The 16,112-nt window shown below is 48.8% G+C and overlaps 1 protein-coding gene across 1 annotated transcript in view; it reads right to left on the bottom strand.

Moving 5' to 3' along the window:
• UTP18 (UTP18 small subunit processome component) overlaps positions 1–16,112 on the bottom strand; it is a 130,481-nt gene that overhangs the window by 71,394 nt on the left and 42,975 nt on the right. The window contains 1 exon segment of the mRNA XM_029600668.1: positions 10,149–10,323. Within this exon segment, the coding sequence (XP_029456528.1) occupies positions 10,149–10,323 (175 nt within the window).

The following is a 16,112-nucleotide window of genomic DNA, read 5'->3' as shown; positions in this document are numbered from 1 at the left end:
ATGGGTCCACAACTCCCACTTGGCGGGACATGCGGGCATCACAAAGACCCTGGAGTTAATTTTTCATCACTACTGGTGGTCTAGGTGCTAGAGGCTTTTAGTGGGAGATCAGGTCTATCCTGCAGAGGTTCCTGTAGAAAAGAGGAACGCCTACAATCCCTTAAAGAAAAATCCCCACCTGAATGAGCTGAATCTGGGGAGGAGGATACTTTGATAGGAGAGTCTTCCTCCATTTCATGATCAGATAGTTGCAAGCAGAGGCCGATGTGATGGTCTATCACTAGCCCAGAGAGGATAGTGTTGATGAATTTGGAAAGAGCTTCAAGGCTTGTTGGAGCGCCCGATGACCCTTGAGTTGGACAGCATGGCTAAATAAAGCAGAGTTACTTGCCTGAAACAGGTGTTCTCCCAGGGCAGCAGGATGTTATTCTCGACAAGGCGCCTGATGGTCGCTGAAGAAGGGTATTAGTGCCCGGCGCTGGGCCTGGCTTAAGGTCTCCGGCCTCCACCCTGAAGTCCAGGAAAAGCTGTCCGACCTTCCGTGCACAGGTGAAAACCTGTTCAGATACAAGGTCTGGGATGTGGTGGCCCAACTAAAGGATCACCATGAAACCCTATGACAGCTGTCTGCCAGCACATCGGACCCTTCTTCGGCAACCCGTCAGGTGCCACGTCGAGACCCCAGGAAACCTTTCTATAGGCAGTGGTGGTACCTATCTTCCTGCCCCTCGAGCTCTGGCTGCCCCTAAGGGCCATCCACGCCAGCAGCGGGTGCCTCAGGCCCAGCCCGTGCCAATACCCTTGCCACAGTCTGGAAGACATCGTAGGCTGCTCGCACTTCATGCTTGCCGGCCTCGAAACCCTTTTGCACTATGGATTCCAAGCCTTCTTGGAACTGCTGCAGGAGACCTTCAGCAAGCTCCTGGACTTGTTTCCAAAGGTTGCAGTTGTACTGATTCATGTACAACTGTTTTGCCGCTATCCAGGAAATGTCGCCCCCTGGAAGACTTTATGGCCCAGGGCATCCAGGGCCCTTTCGTACTCTCTTCTTCCCCTTCCCTGGAGGGGAAGAAAAGTGAGTACGGGATCGTTTGGTCTTCTTCAGAGCCGATTCCACTATCCCAGACTGGTGCGGGAGCTGGCTCTTCTGGAATCCTAGGGCCTGCTGTACTAAGTAAATGGCATCCTTCTTTCGGTTGACCAGGGTGACTGAGTCTGGGTGCTCCCATAACTGTTAGAGAAGCTCAAAGAGGACCTCAAACACCGGGAGAGTCTCCACCTCCTTCGGGACATCGAAGAATTGGAGAATTTCCAGCATTTTGTGGCGGGCATCCTCTTCAGTAAGCAGCTGAAAAGGCATGGCCTCGCCCTTGCTTGAACAAAACTGGCGAAGGACAAGTCCTCCGGGGGCAAGCAGCACTTCTCGTCCGGAAGCGAGGGCTCAGACGGGAGATCATCCGAGGTTACCAAGGAAAACTCAGAGGAATCAATCATTGCCCCAGGGGTTGTAAGGGGCCTCTTCCTCCCCAATGACCCCCTTGGGTTGAGGAGCGAGGCTAAATCCTGTATCCTGAGACACTGGCACAGGCGGTCTGTCAAAGAGCCTTGGTGCCGGAGACTACATGGGCATCGAGGGCACCGGGGTCTTCGAGAGCCACGGTGGATCCGAAGGGTCAAGGGCACCCAACGGTCTGAGACTGGGCACAGACAGCACTGCCCTTGGTGGCAGGTCCGAAGCAGCATAAATTCTCCTCTGAGGATCCCAGAATCGGGATGGTGTCTCAGGGGGGAAAATCAGCAGCTGAAGGGGCACCAAAGGACCTCCGGGCACTGGCTGCGTTGGCAAGTCACCAAAGCAGCACATCTAGCCGCTCTAGGGTGCTGGCTCCGGCGTAGACATGGGGGCCGGTGCCGGTAGTTGCTCAAGTCCCTGACAGGCACAGAGCACCGCCTGTTGGACCACGTGGTCCAATTCCTCTCGAACTCTGGGCATAGTGAGCGCCGATGAGGGAGATGGTGGTGGACGGGGAGTAGCTGGAGCCTCCATGGGGGTCCGCGGAGGCTCGATGCCCAACACCAGAATCTTTGGGGAATGCCCTGGGCTCCCAGTTCTGGAGTGGGACGGAGTCTCCTCACCTCAGGGCCGCTTCGAAGGGTGTTCGGCCGAGGCTGGTGCCAACAGCGTGCGGTGACGACCAACAGTGCCAGTGTTTCCCTTGATGCTCAACCCGGTCCTTCTCCGGCGTCGAGGAAGATGATCCAGAGACCTTGGACTGGACTGACGCTGGCAAGGGGCGATCCCCTGTGCCCTTTTCTTCGTGGCGGGCCACCATGATCACCCTGGCCTAACATTCCTAGGACTGGAGCCGACTGTCAGGGACTGAACAGGTGCTCCAGCTTATCCAGGTGGGCATGCTGGCCCTTGGCTGTCATCTGAGCACAACTGGAGCACCGAACAGAGGGAAGGCCCCAGGTAGAGGACACAAATGTCATGCGGGTCCGTGATGGACATAGTCCGCGGACACAGGGGGTACTTCCTGAAGCCGGTCGCCATTGAAAAGAGATGGCGTGCGATCAGTGACCGACACCACCACAAAGATTTTACTTACTGAACGCCAGAGGAACCAACCTGCGAAGGGGGACTGTGGAGCGGGAAGAACCAGCAAAAAAAAAAAAAAGTACAGTTCCTTTCTTTTTAGGAAAGAAACCGAAGAGCTCCAAAAAACCTGTGAGGCAACTGCACTATGGAAAAAGGAGATTGAAGGGGGACCCCGCATGGCTGCACGGATAGTGGCATGCTGGGCATGCTCAGTGTGCCAGTCAAAGTATTCTGTGCTGGGCTCCATCTGACGATGTCTCCCATCCGTTAGGACTACTATCCTGCTTGTCCTGGAAGAAGCCTGCTTATTGACAGAAAAATCCCTAAAATACTTAATCTGCCTACTGGCCCATTTAAAGGAAAATCTTGTTTCAACTCTGTAAGCTGACTCTTAGGAATGGAGATACTCAAAATCTCAGATTTTTCCAGGTTCAATTGAACCCCGACATTGTACTGAACTTCCACATTTCCACTACCGCTCCGCTAATGACAAATTTGATTCTGTCAGAGTAAACAAGATATTTGCAAAAAGAGTTTGTAATTTGCATCACTGATAGAAAGGAAAATTGGTTCTTACTTGATAATTTTCGTTCCTGTAGTACCACGGATCAGTCCAGACTCCTGGGTTTTGCCTCCCCTCCAGCAGATGGAGACAGAGAAGTTTTCACAAACTCTGCCCTATACCTTGAGGTGCCACCCACAGTCTGTCAGTATTACTCAGTAACAAAGCAGAATGGATCAAAACCCAACTAACCAAATACAATAACTTCATTCTCCAAACTGGCTCACTAAACCCAATGAACACTGAACAAATTTATCTTCAGAACCGAAATTGAAAACATACAGTACGAGCGGACTCTCCGTTGCCTCTATGCATAGAACGGGCAGGACTCTGGACTGATCCGTGGTACTACAGGAATGAAAATTATCAGGTAAGAACCAATTTTCTTTTCTCTGTACGTACCCATATCAGTCTAGACTCCTGGGATGTACCAGAGCTCTCTTACCTGGGATGGGACCCAGAGAGGCCCGCTCGGAGCACTCCTTCTCCAAATCTCCCTGAACCCATCATCCAGTCGATAATGCCTTGCGAAAGTGTGTAGACTTCCAAATAGCCGCTCTGCAAATCTCTTGGGGCGAGATTTGTTGACATTCTGCCAGGACGCTGCCTGCACCCGTGTAGAATGTGCTCGAAGACCCACAGGTAAAGGCCTACCACGCAGCAAGTAAGCAGAGCTTATAGCCTCTTTCAGCCATCGGGCTATCGTAGTTTTTGAAGCCATATTACTTCTCTTCGGACCACTCTACAGTTCAAAAAGATGGTCTGACAACCGAAATGCGTTCGTAACCTCCAGTTACCGCAGTATAGCCCTACGAACATCCAACTTCCGCAAGTCTCTCGCGAGGGGATCCGATCAATCCAAACCCGTAAAAGATGAAAGCTCCATCGACTGATTCGAGTGAAAAGAAGAGACTACCTTTGGAAGAAAAGACAGGACCGGTCGTAAGGAAATCCCCGACTCAGAAATCTGCAGGAAAGGCTCCCTACAAGACAACGCCTGAAGCTCTGACACTCTTCGAGCTGACGAAATAGCCACCAGAAATATCACCTTCAATGTGAGATCTTTCAGCGTTGCCCTCTTCAATGGCTCAAAAGGCGGACCACACAGAGCTGTGAGGACTAAATTCAGACTCCACGAAGGACAAGGATGTCAGATCGGAGGTCGCAAGTGCTTCGCTCCCCGAAGGAAACGAGCCACATCCGGATGGGCCACTAATGCCACCCCAAAAACAACCAAGAGCTGCCACCTGTACCTTTAGAGAACTACACGACAACCCTTTAGCTAGTCCAGCCTGCAGAAAACACAAAATGTCAGACAGCAACGCCCGGATTGGGACTACCTCCCGTTCTACACACCAGGCTTCAAATACCTTCCACAGACTGACGTAAGCTAAGGACGTGGAAGGTTTGCGTGACATTAAAAGCACTCACAGTGTCCGAATACCCCTTGTTTTTCAAATGGCGCCTCTCAAAAGCCATGCCACTAGACAAAAGCATTCCGCCTCTTCCAAACAGACAGGTACTTGATAAAGAAGAGCCAGGAAATCCCGCAGACATAGAGGGTCCGCCACGGCTAGGTTGAGCAGATCCGCAAACCATGGACGTCTTGGCCACTCTGGGGCTACTAGAATCACCTCCGCTGGGTGAAGTTCTATTTGGAATATCTTTCCGATCAGAGGCCACGGAGGAAACATATAGCAACACATTGATCGGCCAGGGAAGCACCTCAGCATCCACTCCTTCGGCCACTGTCCCGACTGAAGAAGAGTGGGGCCTTGGCATTCTTGAATGTTGCCATCAGATCCAGGCTGGGAGTGCCCCACTTGTTGCATATGAGCTGAAAAGCCTCGTCTAGTAACTCCCATTCTCCGGGGTCGAGACTGTTCCGACTGAGAAAGTCTGCCTGAACGTTGTCGACGCCCACTATGTGGGATGCCGCAATGCTGGCCAAATGCTGTTCCGCCCAGCGTATCAACTGCTGAGTTTCTTCTGCTACTGACCGACTTTTGGTCCCTCCTTGGTGATTGATAAATGCCACCGTGGTCGCATTGTCGGAAAGCACCCGGACTGATTTCCCCTGAAGAAGAAGTGAAAGGAACGCTTGTAAGGTCAAATATACTGCTCTGGTCTCCAGCCAGTTGATCGACCACTGAGGCTCTTGCGGAGACCATTGTCCCTGTATGGATTTCCTTGGGAAAACTGCTCCCCAGCCGGACAGGCTGGCATCTGTAGTCCCCACTGTCCACTCTGGCATTACTAAGGAAACCCCACGTTCCAAGTTGTCCGAGAGGAGCCACCACTCGAGACTGGCCCTTGCCGACTCCAGAAGAGGAACAGGCAGATGAAATTGCTCGGAGCTGGATTCCACCGGGAAAGCAATGCCGACTGTAAAGGACGCATATGAGCAAAGGCCCACAGCACCAACTCCAGAGTGGAAGTCATCGATCCCAGGACCCTCAAGTAATCCCGTACTCTGGGAGGGTGTTTGGCCAAAAGGTCCCGAACCCGACCCTGTAGCTTGCAAATATGGTCCGCAGTAAGGAAAACTTTCCCTTGCTGCGTGTCGAACAGCGTCCCCAGAAATTCCAAGTATTGAGAGGGAACCAGGCGACTCTTGGCCAAGTTGATCCCCCAACTGAGCGACCTCAAAAGCTGCAGCACTCTGAACCGCCGACTGGCAAAGCACTTCGGATCTGGCTCGAATCAGCCAGTCGTCTAGGTAAGGATGTACCAAAAATCCTTCCCTCAGAAGCTGCGCTGCCACCACCACCATTAACTTGGTGAAAGTCCTGGGAGTAGTGGCAAGTCCGAACAGCAGAGCCCGCAACTGATGATGTCCCAGGATGAAAACCCGCACGAACCGCTGGTGGGCTTTCCGGATGCAGATATGCCTCCGTCAAGTCCAGCAACGCCAGAAACTCTCCCTTTCTTATTGAGGCAATCACTGACCTCAGAGTCTCCATGCAGAAACGAGGCACCCGAAGGCATCTGTTGACTCTTTAGATCCAGGATGAGCCGGAAGGTCCCCTCTTTTTTGGGAACCACGCAATAAATGGAATAGCGGCCTTTCCTCTGTTCCACAGATGGAACTGGCATAATGGCGCCCAGCTCGAGAAGGTGCTGTAACATCTCTAGTACTGCCTTTCGTTCTTCCTCGTACGCGCATTGGGAAACCAGAAACCTATCCCGAGGACGGCATACAAAATTTAACGTGTAACCTTGACTTATCATGGTTAGGACCCACTAGTCCGACGTCACCTTGGTCCATTCCTCGTAAAAAAGGGATAGTCTGCCCCCATGACTGGTCCCGAAGAATGGACCAGCCGCATTTCATTGTGAGGATTTGACTCCAGGAGCAGACTGGGGATTACCGGGTCTACCGAACCGGCAACCTTGAAAGGACTGAGACCATGTCTGCTGTCTGTTTGAATCTTGCCGAAAGGAAGGACCTGCAGGCCTAGACGGGCAAAACCTCCGATTTCCCTGGAAACGCGACCAAGCAGCAAAAGGAGCCCCTTGACCTGGGACGATCCTCTGGCAACCTGTGAACCTTATTCTCGCCCAGGGACTGAATTATGTCCTCCAATTGCTTTCCAAAAAGTAACTTGCCCATAAAGGGCAATGAGCCGAGCTGAGCTTTTGACGAAACGTCCGCAGACCAATTCCTCAACCACAGAAGTCTGTGTGCAGATACGGCTGACACCATGGACCTGGCCGAAGTCCGTAACAGATCATAAAGCGTGTCCACACTGTAAGCGATTGCTGCTTCCAGCTGACCTGCATGGAGAGCTTCACCCTCCGAAAGACCTTCATTGGCCTGTAGTTGCTGCAACCAGCGAAGGCCCGTCCATAAGGAAAAACTACTGCACATAGCTGCACGCACTCCCAGGCGGAAACCTCAAATATTTTCTTGAGCTGAAGTTCCAACTTACTAACCTGCAGGTCTTTAAGGGCCGTCGCCCCAGTCACCAGGATGGTGGTCTTTTTGGTGACTGCTGACAGCGCTGCATCCTCTTTGGGAACTCTGAGCATCTCCAAAGCTTCCTCTGGAAGAGGATATAGCTTATCCATAGCCTTACTCACCCTTCAGGCCTAAGTCTGGGGTATCCCATTCCCGGAAGAGTAAATCCGTTACCGAAAAATGAAACTGAAAAGAGGTGGTGGGGCCTCTCAGACCCAACAAAGCTGGATCCATAGCCCCCAGCTGAGCTTCTACAGGCGGTACCTCGAGACCTAACTCCCCCAAAATCATGGGAATAAGCGGCCCCAGTTCCTCCTTTCTAAAGAGATTGACCACCTTCGGGTAGTCCCCTTCCACAATCTGGGAACCGCGACCTGTGTCCAGTTGCTGATCCGCATCTCCATCTACCCCCATTGGGGATTTGGACTGCAAATCCTGGTCCTCCGAGGAATCCGAATCAGTTTCAGGCACAACAGACCTTAACTGACGTTTAACCTTCACCAGACCAGAGCCACCCTTGGCCCTGCCCAAATCCCCCGTGGACCTTGACCTCTTTTGAGCGGATTTGCGGGGGGTCTAACTCGGTAAACTTTCCCTCAGACTGCTTCGTACCAGATTTCTTGGTTTTAAAGGCCTAATTCATTACAAAGCAAACTGAGGAGAAAGAAGATGAAGAGGAGTCATCCAAAGCCCTCTCAGGACTATCTCCTCCGTGTCAGGAGGGTCTGGGTCTGCCGGTTGTCCTCCCCCGGGAACCATTTGTTATGGGGATAGAACAGGAGGTAAAATCCCCTCCCCCATCGCGGCCCTCGTGGCTTCTCTAAATGTGCCCAAAATGGCTTCCGTTCCCGCACTCAGCAGGAACAGATCAGCTGTAGCAGCTTGTTCGGCAGTGGTCCAAGGTCCTGATCCGGCAGGGTAGAGTGAACCAGGCTCCCCGGTGTCGCACCCAAAGCTGCTAGCTTGGAACAAGAGGGCCCTCGACCCTGTAATGCAGCTGCCTCAACATCCAGCGGGGGATGGTCCCCTCAGGACCTTACAAACCCCCTAGGAGGCTCAGGACAAGCTGTTTTGTTTTTTTTTAAAGTAAAAATGTTTTACAGACCAAAAACTCTCTAAAACTCACAGAACTCACTACTCTAATGCCAATGAATAAGAAGCACAGACTGTAGGGCCTTGCACCTCCACCATCTGCTGGAAACAGAGAAATAATGCCAGACTGTAGGTGGCACCAGCCTATATAAGGCGGAGTTTTGTTTTGAAAACTTGTCTCCATCTGCTGGGGGGGGCGCGCGTTAAAACCCAGGAGTCTGGACTGATCCGGGTACATACTAGGAACCTGCGGTTTTTGGGTTTTTTTGTATTTACCACAGAACTGACATGGCAGACATCCTTAGGTCCTGCTCCTTCTGGGGGGAGTGAGCCGGGCTCCCCAGTATCACCCCCAGAGCTGCTCTCACCTGGTAATAAGACCCTCGACCCCTACCAGCAGCTGCCTGCAACACCAGAGGGGATGGTCCCCTCAGGACCTCACAACCCTCTGGGTGGCTGAAGAAATAGACCTTTAGATTCCTCTGTTTTGCTTTTTTTTTTTTAAACCTAACTTTAATGGTAACGTAAAAAACCCTTTCTGTCTAACTTCCTATCACCTCTCTTTTTTTTTTTTTTTTTTTTAAATAGATAATCAGAACAGACTGTGGGTTTTGCACCTCCACCTTCTGCTGGAGACAGAGAAATACTGATGGACTATGGGTGGCACCTCAAGGTATAGGGCAGAGTTTGTGAAAACTTCTGTCTCCATCTGTTGGAGGGGAGGCAAAACCCAGGAGTCTGGATTGATCCGGGTACGTACAGGGAAGCTCCCTTTATTGCAGGGTCTGCTCGAATTTAAATCACCAATGGTTCTAAGAATAAGGCAAATTGGCGCATACCCCTAAATACTGTAAATGACTGAATAACCTCTGTTGACTTTCACACAAGCTTGGCAGTGATTATATAGCTGTTGAATCCTGTGAATAAAGTGTATGCCAAAATTCATTTTTTCTAATGTTTGAAATAGAAAAGCCCAGTGGACCATGTCAAAAGCTTCTTCTGCATCTACAGAAAAAAAAAAAAAAAAAAAAGACATAGCTGGAATGTGTTCTTTTTTCAACTATCACATAATACCCACTATTTTGTGAAGGTTACCTGCAGCCATCCAGTATGAATCCAGCCTGATCAGAGTGTTCCAATGTAGCTATTACTTTGTATTCAAACAGTTCACCAAGACCTTAGCCAAAATTTTCAAATTGATATTAAGAAGTGAGATTGGCCTGTATGACCTACACAAGGTAGGGGCAAGTCCAGGCTTAGCAATTACTGCAATTTCCGATAAATTTGCTCCAGGTAACAACGTTCCCCCATTTCTAAGGAAATTAAACATCTTGGTCAATGATGGCACTAGGCCTGATGCAAACTGCTTATAAAATCGGGCAGTAAAACTATCAAGCCCTGGGGCCTTGCCCATTTTGAGGTCCTTAATCACAAGCAGTATGACTCAGCATCCTAAACCCGTAGGGCTCGTGGTGTATGTTGTGTTATATAACAAATAGCCTGAGTCTTTGAGAAGTTAGAAATCAGTATACGGAAAAAGGAGTTTGTCACATAACACATCCTGAGACACTGAAAGTGCCACTATATCACAATTTTATACTTATTGATAGCTCAAGGAAAGTTATTTACAGTACCTGAATGTATCTGTCCTTGTGGACTGCTCAAGCATGTAACACCCTCTCAAATGTTATAATTATAGGGGTATCCAACTCTAGTCCGAGGGCTGTAAACCGGTCTGGTTTTCAGACATCCCTAATGAATAAGCATGATATATTTTTACATGCACTGACTCAACTGTATACAAATCTCTCATGCGTATTCGTTAAGGACTGAAAACCAGACCAAGTTGTAGCCCTCAAGGACTGGACACCCCAGTGTTTATAACCTGCATCCCGTTAATTTCACTTGAGACCAGGCTGCACATTCGCCCCTACCTGGTATTTTGACAACAGGGAGAATGCTTCCGCCCATCATGTCATACACATAAAACATTTTATTGTGTATGCTTGTGGCTATAACCTGTTCTCCATCTGCTGTAAAACGAGCCTTGTAGACTGGAAACCTCTCTAAGTGGATGCTCTGGATCTTTGGATTTGTTTTACCATCAACCTACAATAAAATAAAAAAATAAACAAACAATGTTTAGTAAGTTCAAAATATAGATTTTGTATTAAAAAAGGTAAAAGTAAATATTAAATGCAACATGTAGTTCTTACTGCAGTCAAATCAATGTAGTAGGTGTTAATGCTAGTGAAAAGGGATGCAAAGTCCTTATATCTGTGATTGACTTTACCCTTTTTATCTGAAGGGTCATCATTTCATGCAACTAAAAGCTCGCTTTACATGCGTATCATCAGCAGGCAGGAGCATGACGACTATGACAAAACATGGGAGACAGACCCAGAAAACTATTTACTCAGTTCCCAATAGGGTTGCCAGCTATGTTCCACTCTTTTTTTTTAATCACCAACTGGCTAATCCAATCCTTGTTTTAATCCATTGCATACAAGGATTTTTAATTCTAATTTTCCCCAAGACAAGCAGGACTAGAATTCCATGCATGCAATGACACAAAACCAGGACTGGAATAACCTGTGAATAAAGAGCCATCTCACATGCCTAGCTCCCACACTGCATTTTCTTTCCATAGCAAGATCACTGCTCAATGAATGCTCTTTTTTACTTTTTATTGAAGTATGGTGAGATACATCTGAAAACTGCTCCCATAGAAAGTATGTGAGCACACACTAAGAACAGCTGGGCAGCACACACCTGTCTGTGGAAGCATCTACTTACTGAAGACAAGTACTATTACTATTGGGTATTCTGAAAGTTTGTCAAGAACCCCCTCCTTTGAGCAGACCTTCCCTTGAGTTATTTTTGCTTGATTTGTTTTGCTTTCTGCTTTTATTTCATGTTTTATTATTAATGTTGCATTTTGTAATTGTCTTTTGCATTTGTTGTGATTTGCTCAGAATGCCATGTAAACAGGCAAGTAAGAAAGGAGAAATTACGACTTATCAAAATGGAAATTATCAGGTAAGGAAGGCAGGCCAATCCCCACAAGAGGATTATGCACTTTTCAGCAAATGGAGACGGAGTAAAGCTGATGTCACGGACATATAGTGCTGCCCTGACATCAGCCCGCCAGCATTTTCTGGAAAGAAAAGAAAGAACCACTCATGCTTTCAACCAATTGGAAACACTAAGCTCAGACAAAAGAATTAATGTCCACTAAACAGAGGGGCTGGTTATGACACTTACTAGTTTCTCCAGTGAATAACAGGAACAACAGTCTGTCATCCACACCTAAAGGACAAATTAAAGTCAAGTCAGCAGCCAAGGGTGGGTCATGGATTGGACTGCCTTTCTTAGAGGAAAGGAAATTCAGGCAAGTAGTAATTTCTCCTTCATCTGCACTCAGATAGGCCAATCCACACAAGTGGAATGAATCAAAGCTACTCCCGAACAGGGCAGGCGGCTACCTGCAGTCCAGACAACATTGCATGTACGAAGGCAGTGTCCTCCTGAGCTCAAACGTCCAAGTGATAATACTTGGAAAAGGTGTGTAAGGAGGACCACATCACTGCTCAGCAAAACTCGACAGGAGACAAATCGAAGCTCCACCCATGAAGCCGCCAGAGCCCTAGTGGAATGCACTCTAACTTGCTCAGGCAAAGGGATCTCGGCATCTACATAAGTGGCTGTGATGACTTCCATAACCCGATGGGCTATATAGTGGCCCACATTGCCAGTTCACCCCCTTTTACCACCACCACAGAGTACAAATAGTCTATCAGACTTCCTGCCAGATTTAGTAACTTCATAGTACCACATTAAATGCCACTTGACATCCAAGGTACGCAAAAGTCAATACTCACTCATCTCTATCCCCATCCAGCATGGGCAGGGAAATAGACTGATTCAAATGAAACGCCAAAACCACTTTTGGAAAAAGGAAGGTACAGTCTGAAGCTGCATTACCCCCTGGAGTCACACGCAGAAACGGCTCATAGCATGAAAGAGCCTGCAGTTCTGAAGCACAACATGCTGAACAGATTGCTATGAGAAAAAGCATCTTCAAGTTAAGTAGCCGCAAGGAGAGGCCAAGCAGTGGATGAAAGGTAGGAACCACCAAGAAATTCAAAACCAGATGCAGGTCCCTTAGAGGCACCGGTAGCTGCACGGGAGGATGAAGATGCTTAACTTCAAGAACCGGGACATATCTGGATGGGCAGAAAAAGGTCCACCATTAATTTGCCCCCTATAACAAGTGAGAGCTGCCACTTGAACCTTCAAGGTGTTAAAGGCCAAGCCTTTAAGCAATCCTTCCTATAAGAATTCCAAAATTAATGGAATTTTCACTTTGAAAAGCTGAGAACCTCATTCCTCACACCAGGCCTCGAAACTCTCCAAACTCTAACATAAGCCAGAAACGTAGAAAATTTTCTGGCCTGGAGCAAAGTGGAAATCACAGCAGAATAACCACGCTTCAATAACCAAGCCCTCTCAAGGGCCAAACTTGACAAAATTGACCCAGATCATCATGTAGAATGGATCCCTGATGCAACAGATCCTTCCAGAGCGGCTGTCATCAAGGACTGTCTACCAGCAGCCTCTGCAGATTGGCATACCATAGCCAATCCAGAGCAAATCCAGAGCCACCAGAAGTATTTCAGTCTGACCTGCAATCTTTCAAACGATCCTGCCTATCAGTGGCCGTGGCAGGAAAGCATACAACACCCTGCCCCGCAGCCACACCTGAACAAAAGCATCGATACCCAGTGCTTTTGGATCCCTTCTGTGACTGAAGAACTGCGAAAGCTTTGCTTTAAATCGGAGGTCGCCAGCAAATCCAGATACCGGCAACCCCAGTACACCGCTATGAGTTGAAAGGATTCATCCACTAACTCCCACTCTCCTGGGTCCAAGCTCTGCTTGCTGAGAAAGTCGGCCTGTACGTTGTCCTTTCCAGCAGTGTGGGAGGCAGAGATGTCTTGAAGATGTTGCTCTGCCCATACCATGAGCACATCTATCTCCTCCAACATCGGTTGGCTTCTGGTTCCGCCCTATGATTGATGTAAGCCACCATCGTTGCATTATCTGAAATTATCCTGACCGCCCAAGCGGTCTAGATGCTCGAACCTCAAGCATGCCAGCCAAATTGCACGAGCTTCCAATCGACTGATGCTCCATAGCACTTCAACAACTTTGCACCAGCAACTCCTGACAGTAAGCACCCAACCCAGGTAGCTTGCATCTGTCGTGAGTATTAACCAATCTGGTGTCTCCCAGGACACTCCCTTCCTGATATGATCTGCTTGTAACCACCACTACAAGTGAACGCTCACCTCTAAAGGCAAGTGAAGCCTCACCATGTAGTCCTGTGACTGCTCATTCCACCAGGAATGAACATGCACTGAAGAGGCTGCATGTGCGTCCTCGCCCAGGGGGCAACCTCTAATGTGGCTATCGAACCCAGGACCTTATATATACACACACATCACACTGTTGGGCAAATAGTCCTCCTTAGGGTTTGAACTTGAGCTATCAACTTCTGAATGTGACACTCCAGCAGAAACACTCTGCCCTGCTTCATATCTAAATGAACACAGATACTCCAGCATCTGAGACGGCTGTAAGCTGCTCTTGGCCAAATTCAATCACCCAGTCTAATACTTGCAGTAAGGAAACCACCTTGCAAGAAGCCAGAAGACTTTCACGGCTCTTGGCCCGAACCAACTAGTCGTTCGGATACCAATGAACCAGGATGCTGTCCATCTGCAAGAACGCTGCTACCACCACCGTGACCTCGGAGAAAATCCTGGGTGCAGTGGCCAGCCTGAAGAGCAGGGCCTGAAACAGATAGTGATATCCCAGAATGGCAAACCACAGGAACTGTTGATGTTCCCTGCAAAAGGGAGTTTGCAGATATGCCTCCATCCGATCCAGAGATGTGAGAAATTCCCCTGATTGCACTGCCATTATTGCGGAATATAGAGTTTCCTTCCAGAAATGAGTCACCTGCAAATGCCAATTAACTCCTTTAGGATCCAGGATGGGCCAAAAGGCCCCTCCTTTTTGGGCACAACAAAATTAATGGAATAGCGACCCGTATTTTTTTGTGATTCAGGAACAGAAAGTATGGCCTTCAAAGCCCAACATCCTCCTTAAGGTAGTCTCCACTGCCACCCTCTGCTATAGGAAGTTGCAGGGAAAGACCATAAAGGCATCTGGAGGAATGCAAAGAAACTCTACAGCATAGCCTTCCCTTATCACTTCCAGGAGTGCTCTGCTCTCGGAGCACAAATCCTTCTAAGGCTTTCTGGGCCGAAAGAACTAAGATCTACCGAAGGGATAAGGCCTCTGAGAAATCGCTCCCCTATAAGGATGAAAACAACTATAATCTCTAGCGCAGCCTCTTGCCCCAAATGGTTGTGATGCCGGCTTCTTATCCTCTGGCAAATGAGGGACCTGGGATTCCTCCCATCTATTTGCCATTTTCTCCAACTCACTGCCAAACGAAAAGAGAACCCTTAAAGGGTAACCTTGTGAGACTGGACTTGGAAATTGTGTCTGCTGACCAATTTCACAGCCACAGCTGATGACTAGCCGATGTTATAGAAGCCACCCCTCTAGCGGCAGTGTGAACAAGATCACAGCACCCATAAGCTAAGGCAGCAGCTCCTGGTTCCATTACCGCTCTGTTACCCAACCACATTCTGTCAGTCTCCCGAAAGAGACCGATTAGCCTGAGCCACCAGGGAGCAACAAAAAGCAATTTGTAAATTCATCGCCATGGCCTCAAAGGCCTGCTTAAGGATAGCTTCAATTCTCCTATCATGAGCATCCTTTAGAGCTACCCCTTCTTCCACTGGAATGGTGGTCCACATCCATCTTTGGGAAACACAACTGTTCCCTTATCTTTGGATCCAAGGGGTAAAGACCTGCTAAAACGCAACCCCTGCTTTAAAGTTTGCCTCTGGAGCATTCAAATTCAAGGTCAATCAACTCTTCAATTGCATCCAGGAGGGGAAAGAAACATGATGCTTTGCGTAAGGCTACCAATATGGGGTCCTTCTTTTGCGCATCGGTAGATTCACCCCCAGCCACACCCAATGTCTTCAGAGTGAGAACACTCAGCAACTCATCTCTACGAAAAAGAAACAGAGCAGAGTCTTATGTGGCTCTAAATCTAGTGGAATTTCCCCTTCTTTCAGAGGGGAGAAAACCAAATCCCTGTCTGAGTCATCCGACATAGCCTTATCCACATCTTCTGGAACATCATCAGGAACTGCTTCTCCGCAACACTCGTACACTGTGGAGGACAAGTGGGAACACCAAGTACATGAACCCGATTGCCCGGTAGTCAGCGATTCTGTCCAATCCTGCAGAAAGGTCTGTAATTCCTGTAAAAATGCCACCCAGGGAAAGGAGGATGGGTCCACACCAGGCCCCATAGGCACAAAGCGGATACTCTGCGAAGGAACATTCCTTGAGGAGATCTCTGTCACTGGGTAAAGAGAAGAAGGGACACACCCATAATGTTGCCTTCAACCCCACTCCCCTCTGCCCGAGGGGATGGACCAGCATTGGCAAAATCAGTAGGGGGCAAATCCCCTCAAGCATCCATGCAGCGTTGACACAGACTCACAGAAATCCCAGGCTGTACTACCCTTATATGGCAAGCAGCACAGATCACAAAGTGCTTAAATTTCTTTAATATTGGTGCAATACTCGGGGGTGGTCTCTTGCATGCCCAAAACAACGGACCCACTCACTGGAAGGCCGCAGATGTACGTCATAGGAAAACCTGGCACATAACTACATGCACTAATATAGGCCACAGCCATGTGTGCACAAGTAGGCACCCATATGTGCACCATCACTACACTGCT

Source organism: Rhinatrema bivittatum, chromosome 4 (assembly GCF_901001135.1).
Source record: "Rhinatrema bivittatum chromosome 4, aRhiBiv1.1, whole genome shotgun sequence".
Taxonomy (NCBI): Eukaryota; Metazoa; Chordata; class Amphibia; order Gymnophiona; family Rhinatrematidae; genus Rhinatrema; species Rhinatrema bivittatum.
The sequence above is the reverse complement of the archived record's forward strand: the minus strand, read 5'-3'. Positions and strand labels throughout refer to the sequence as shown.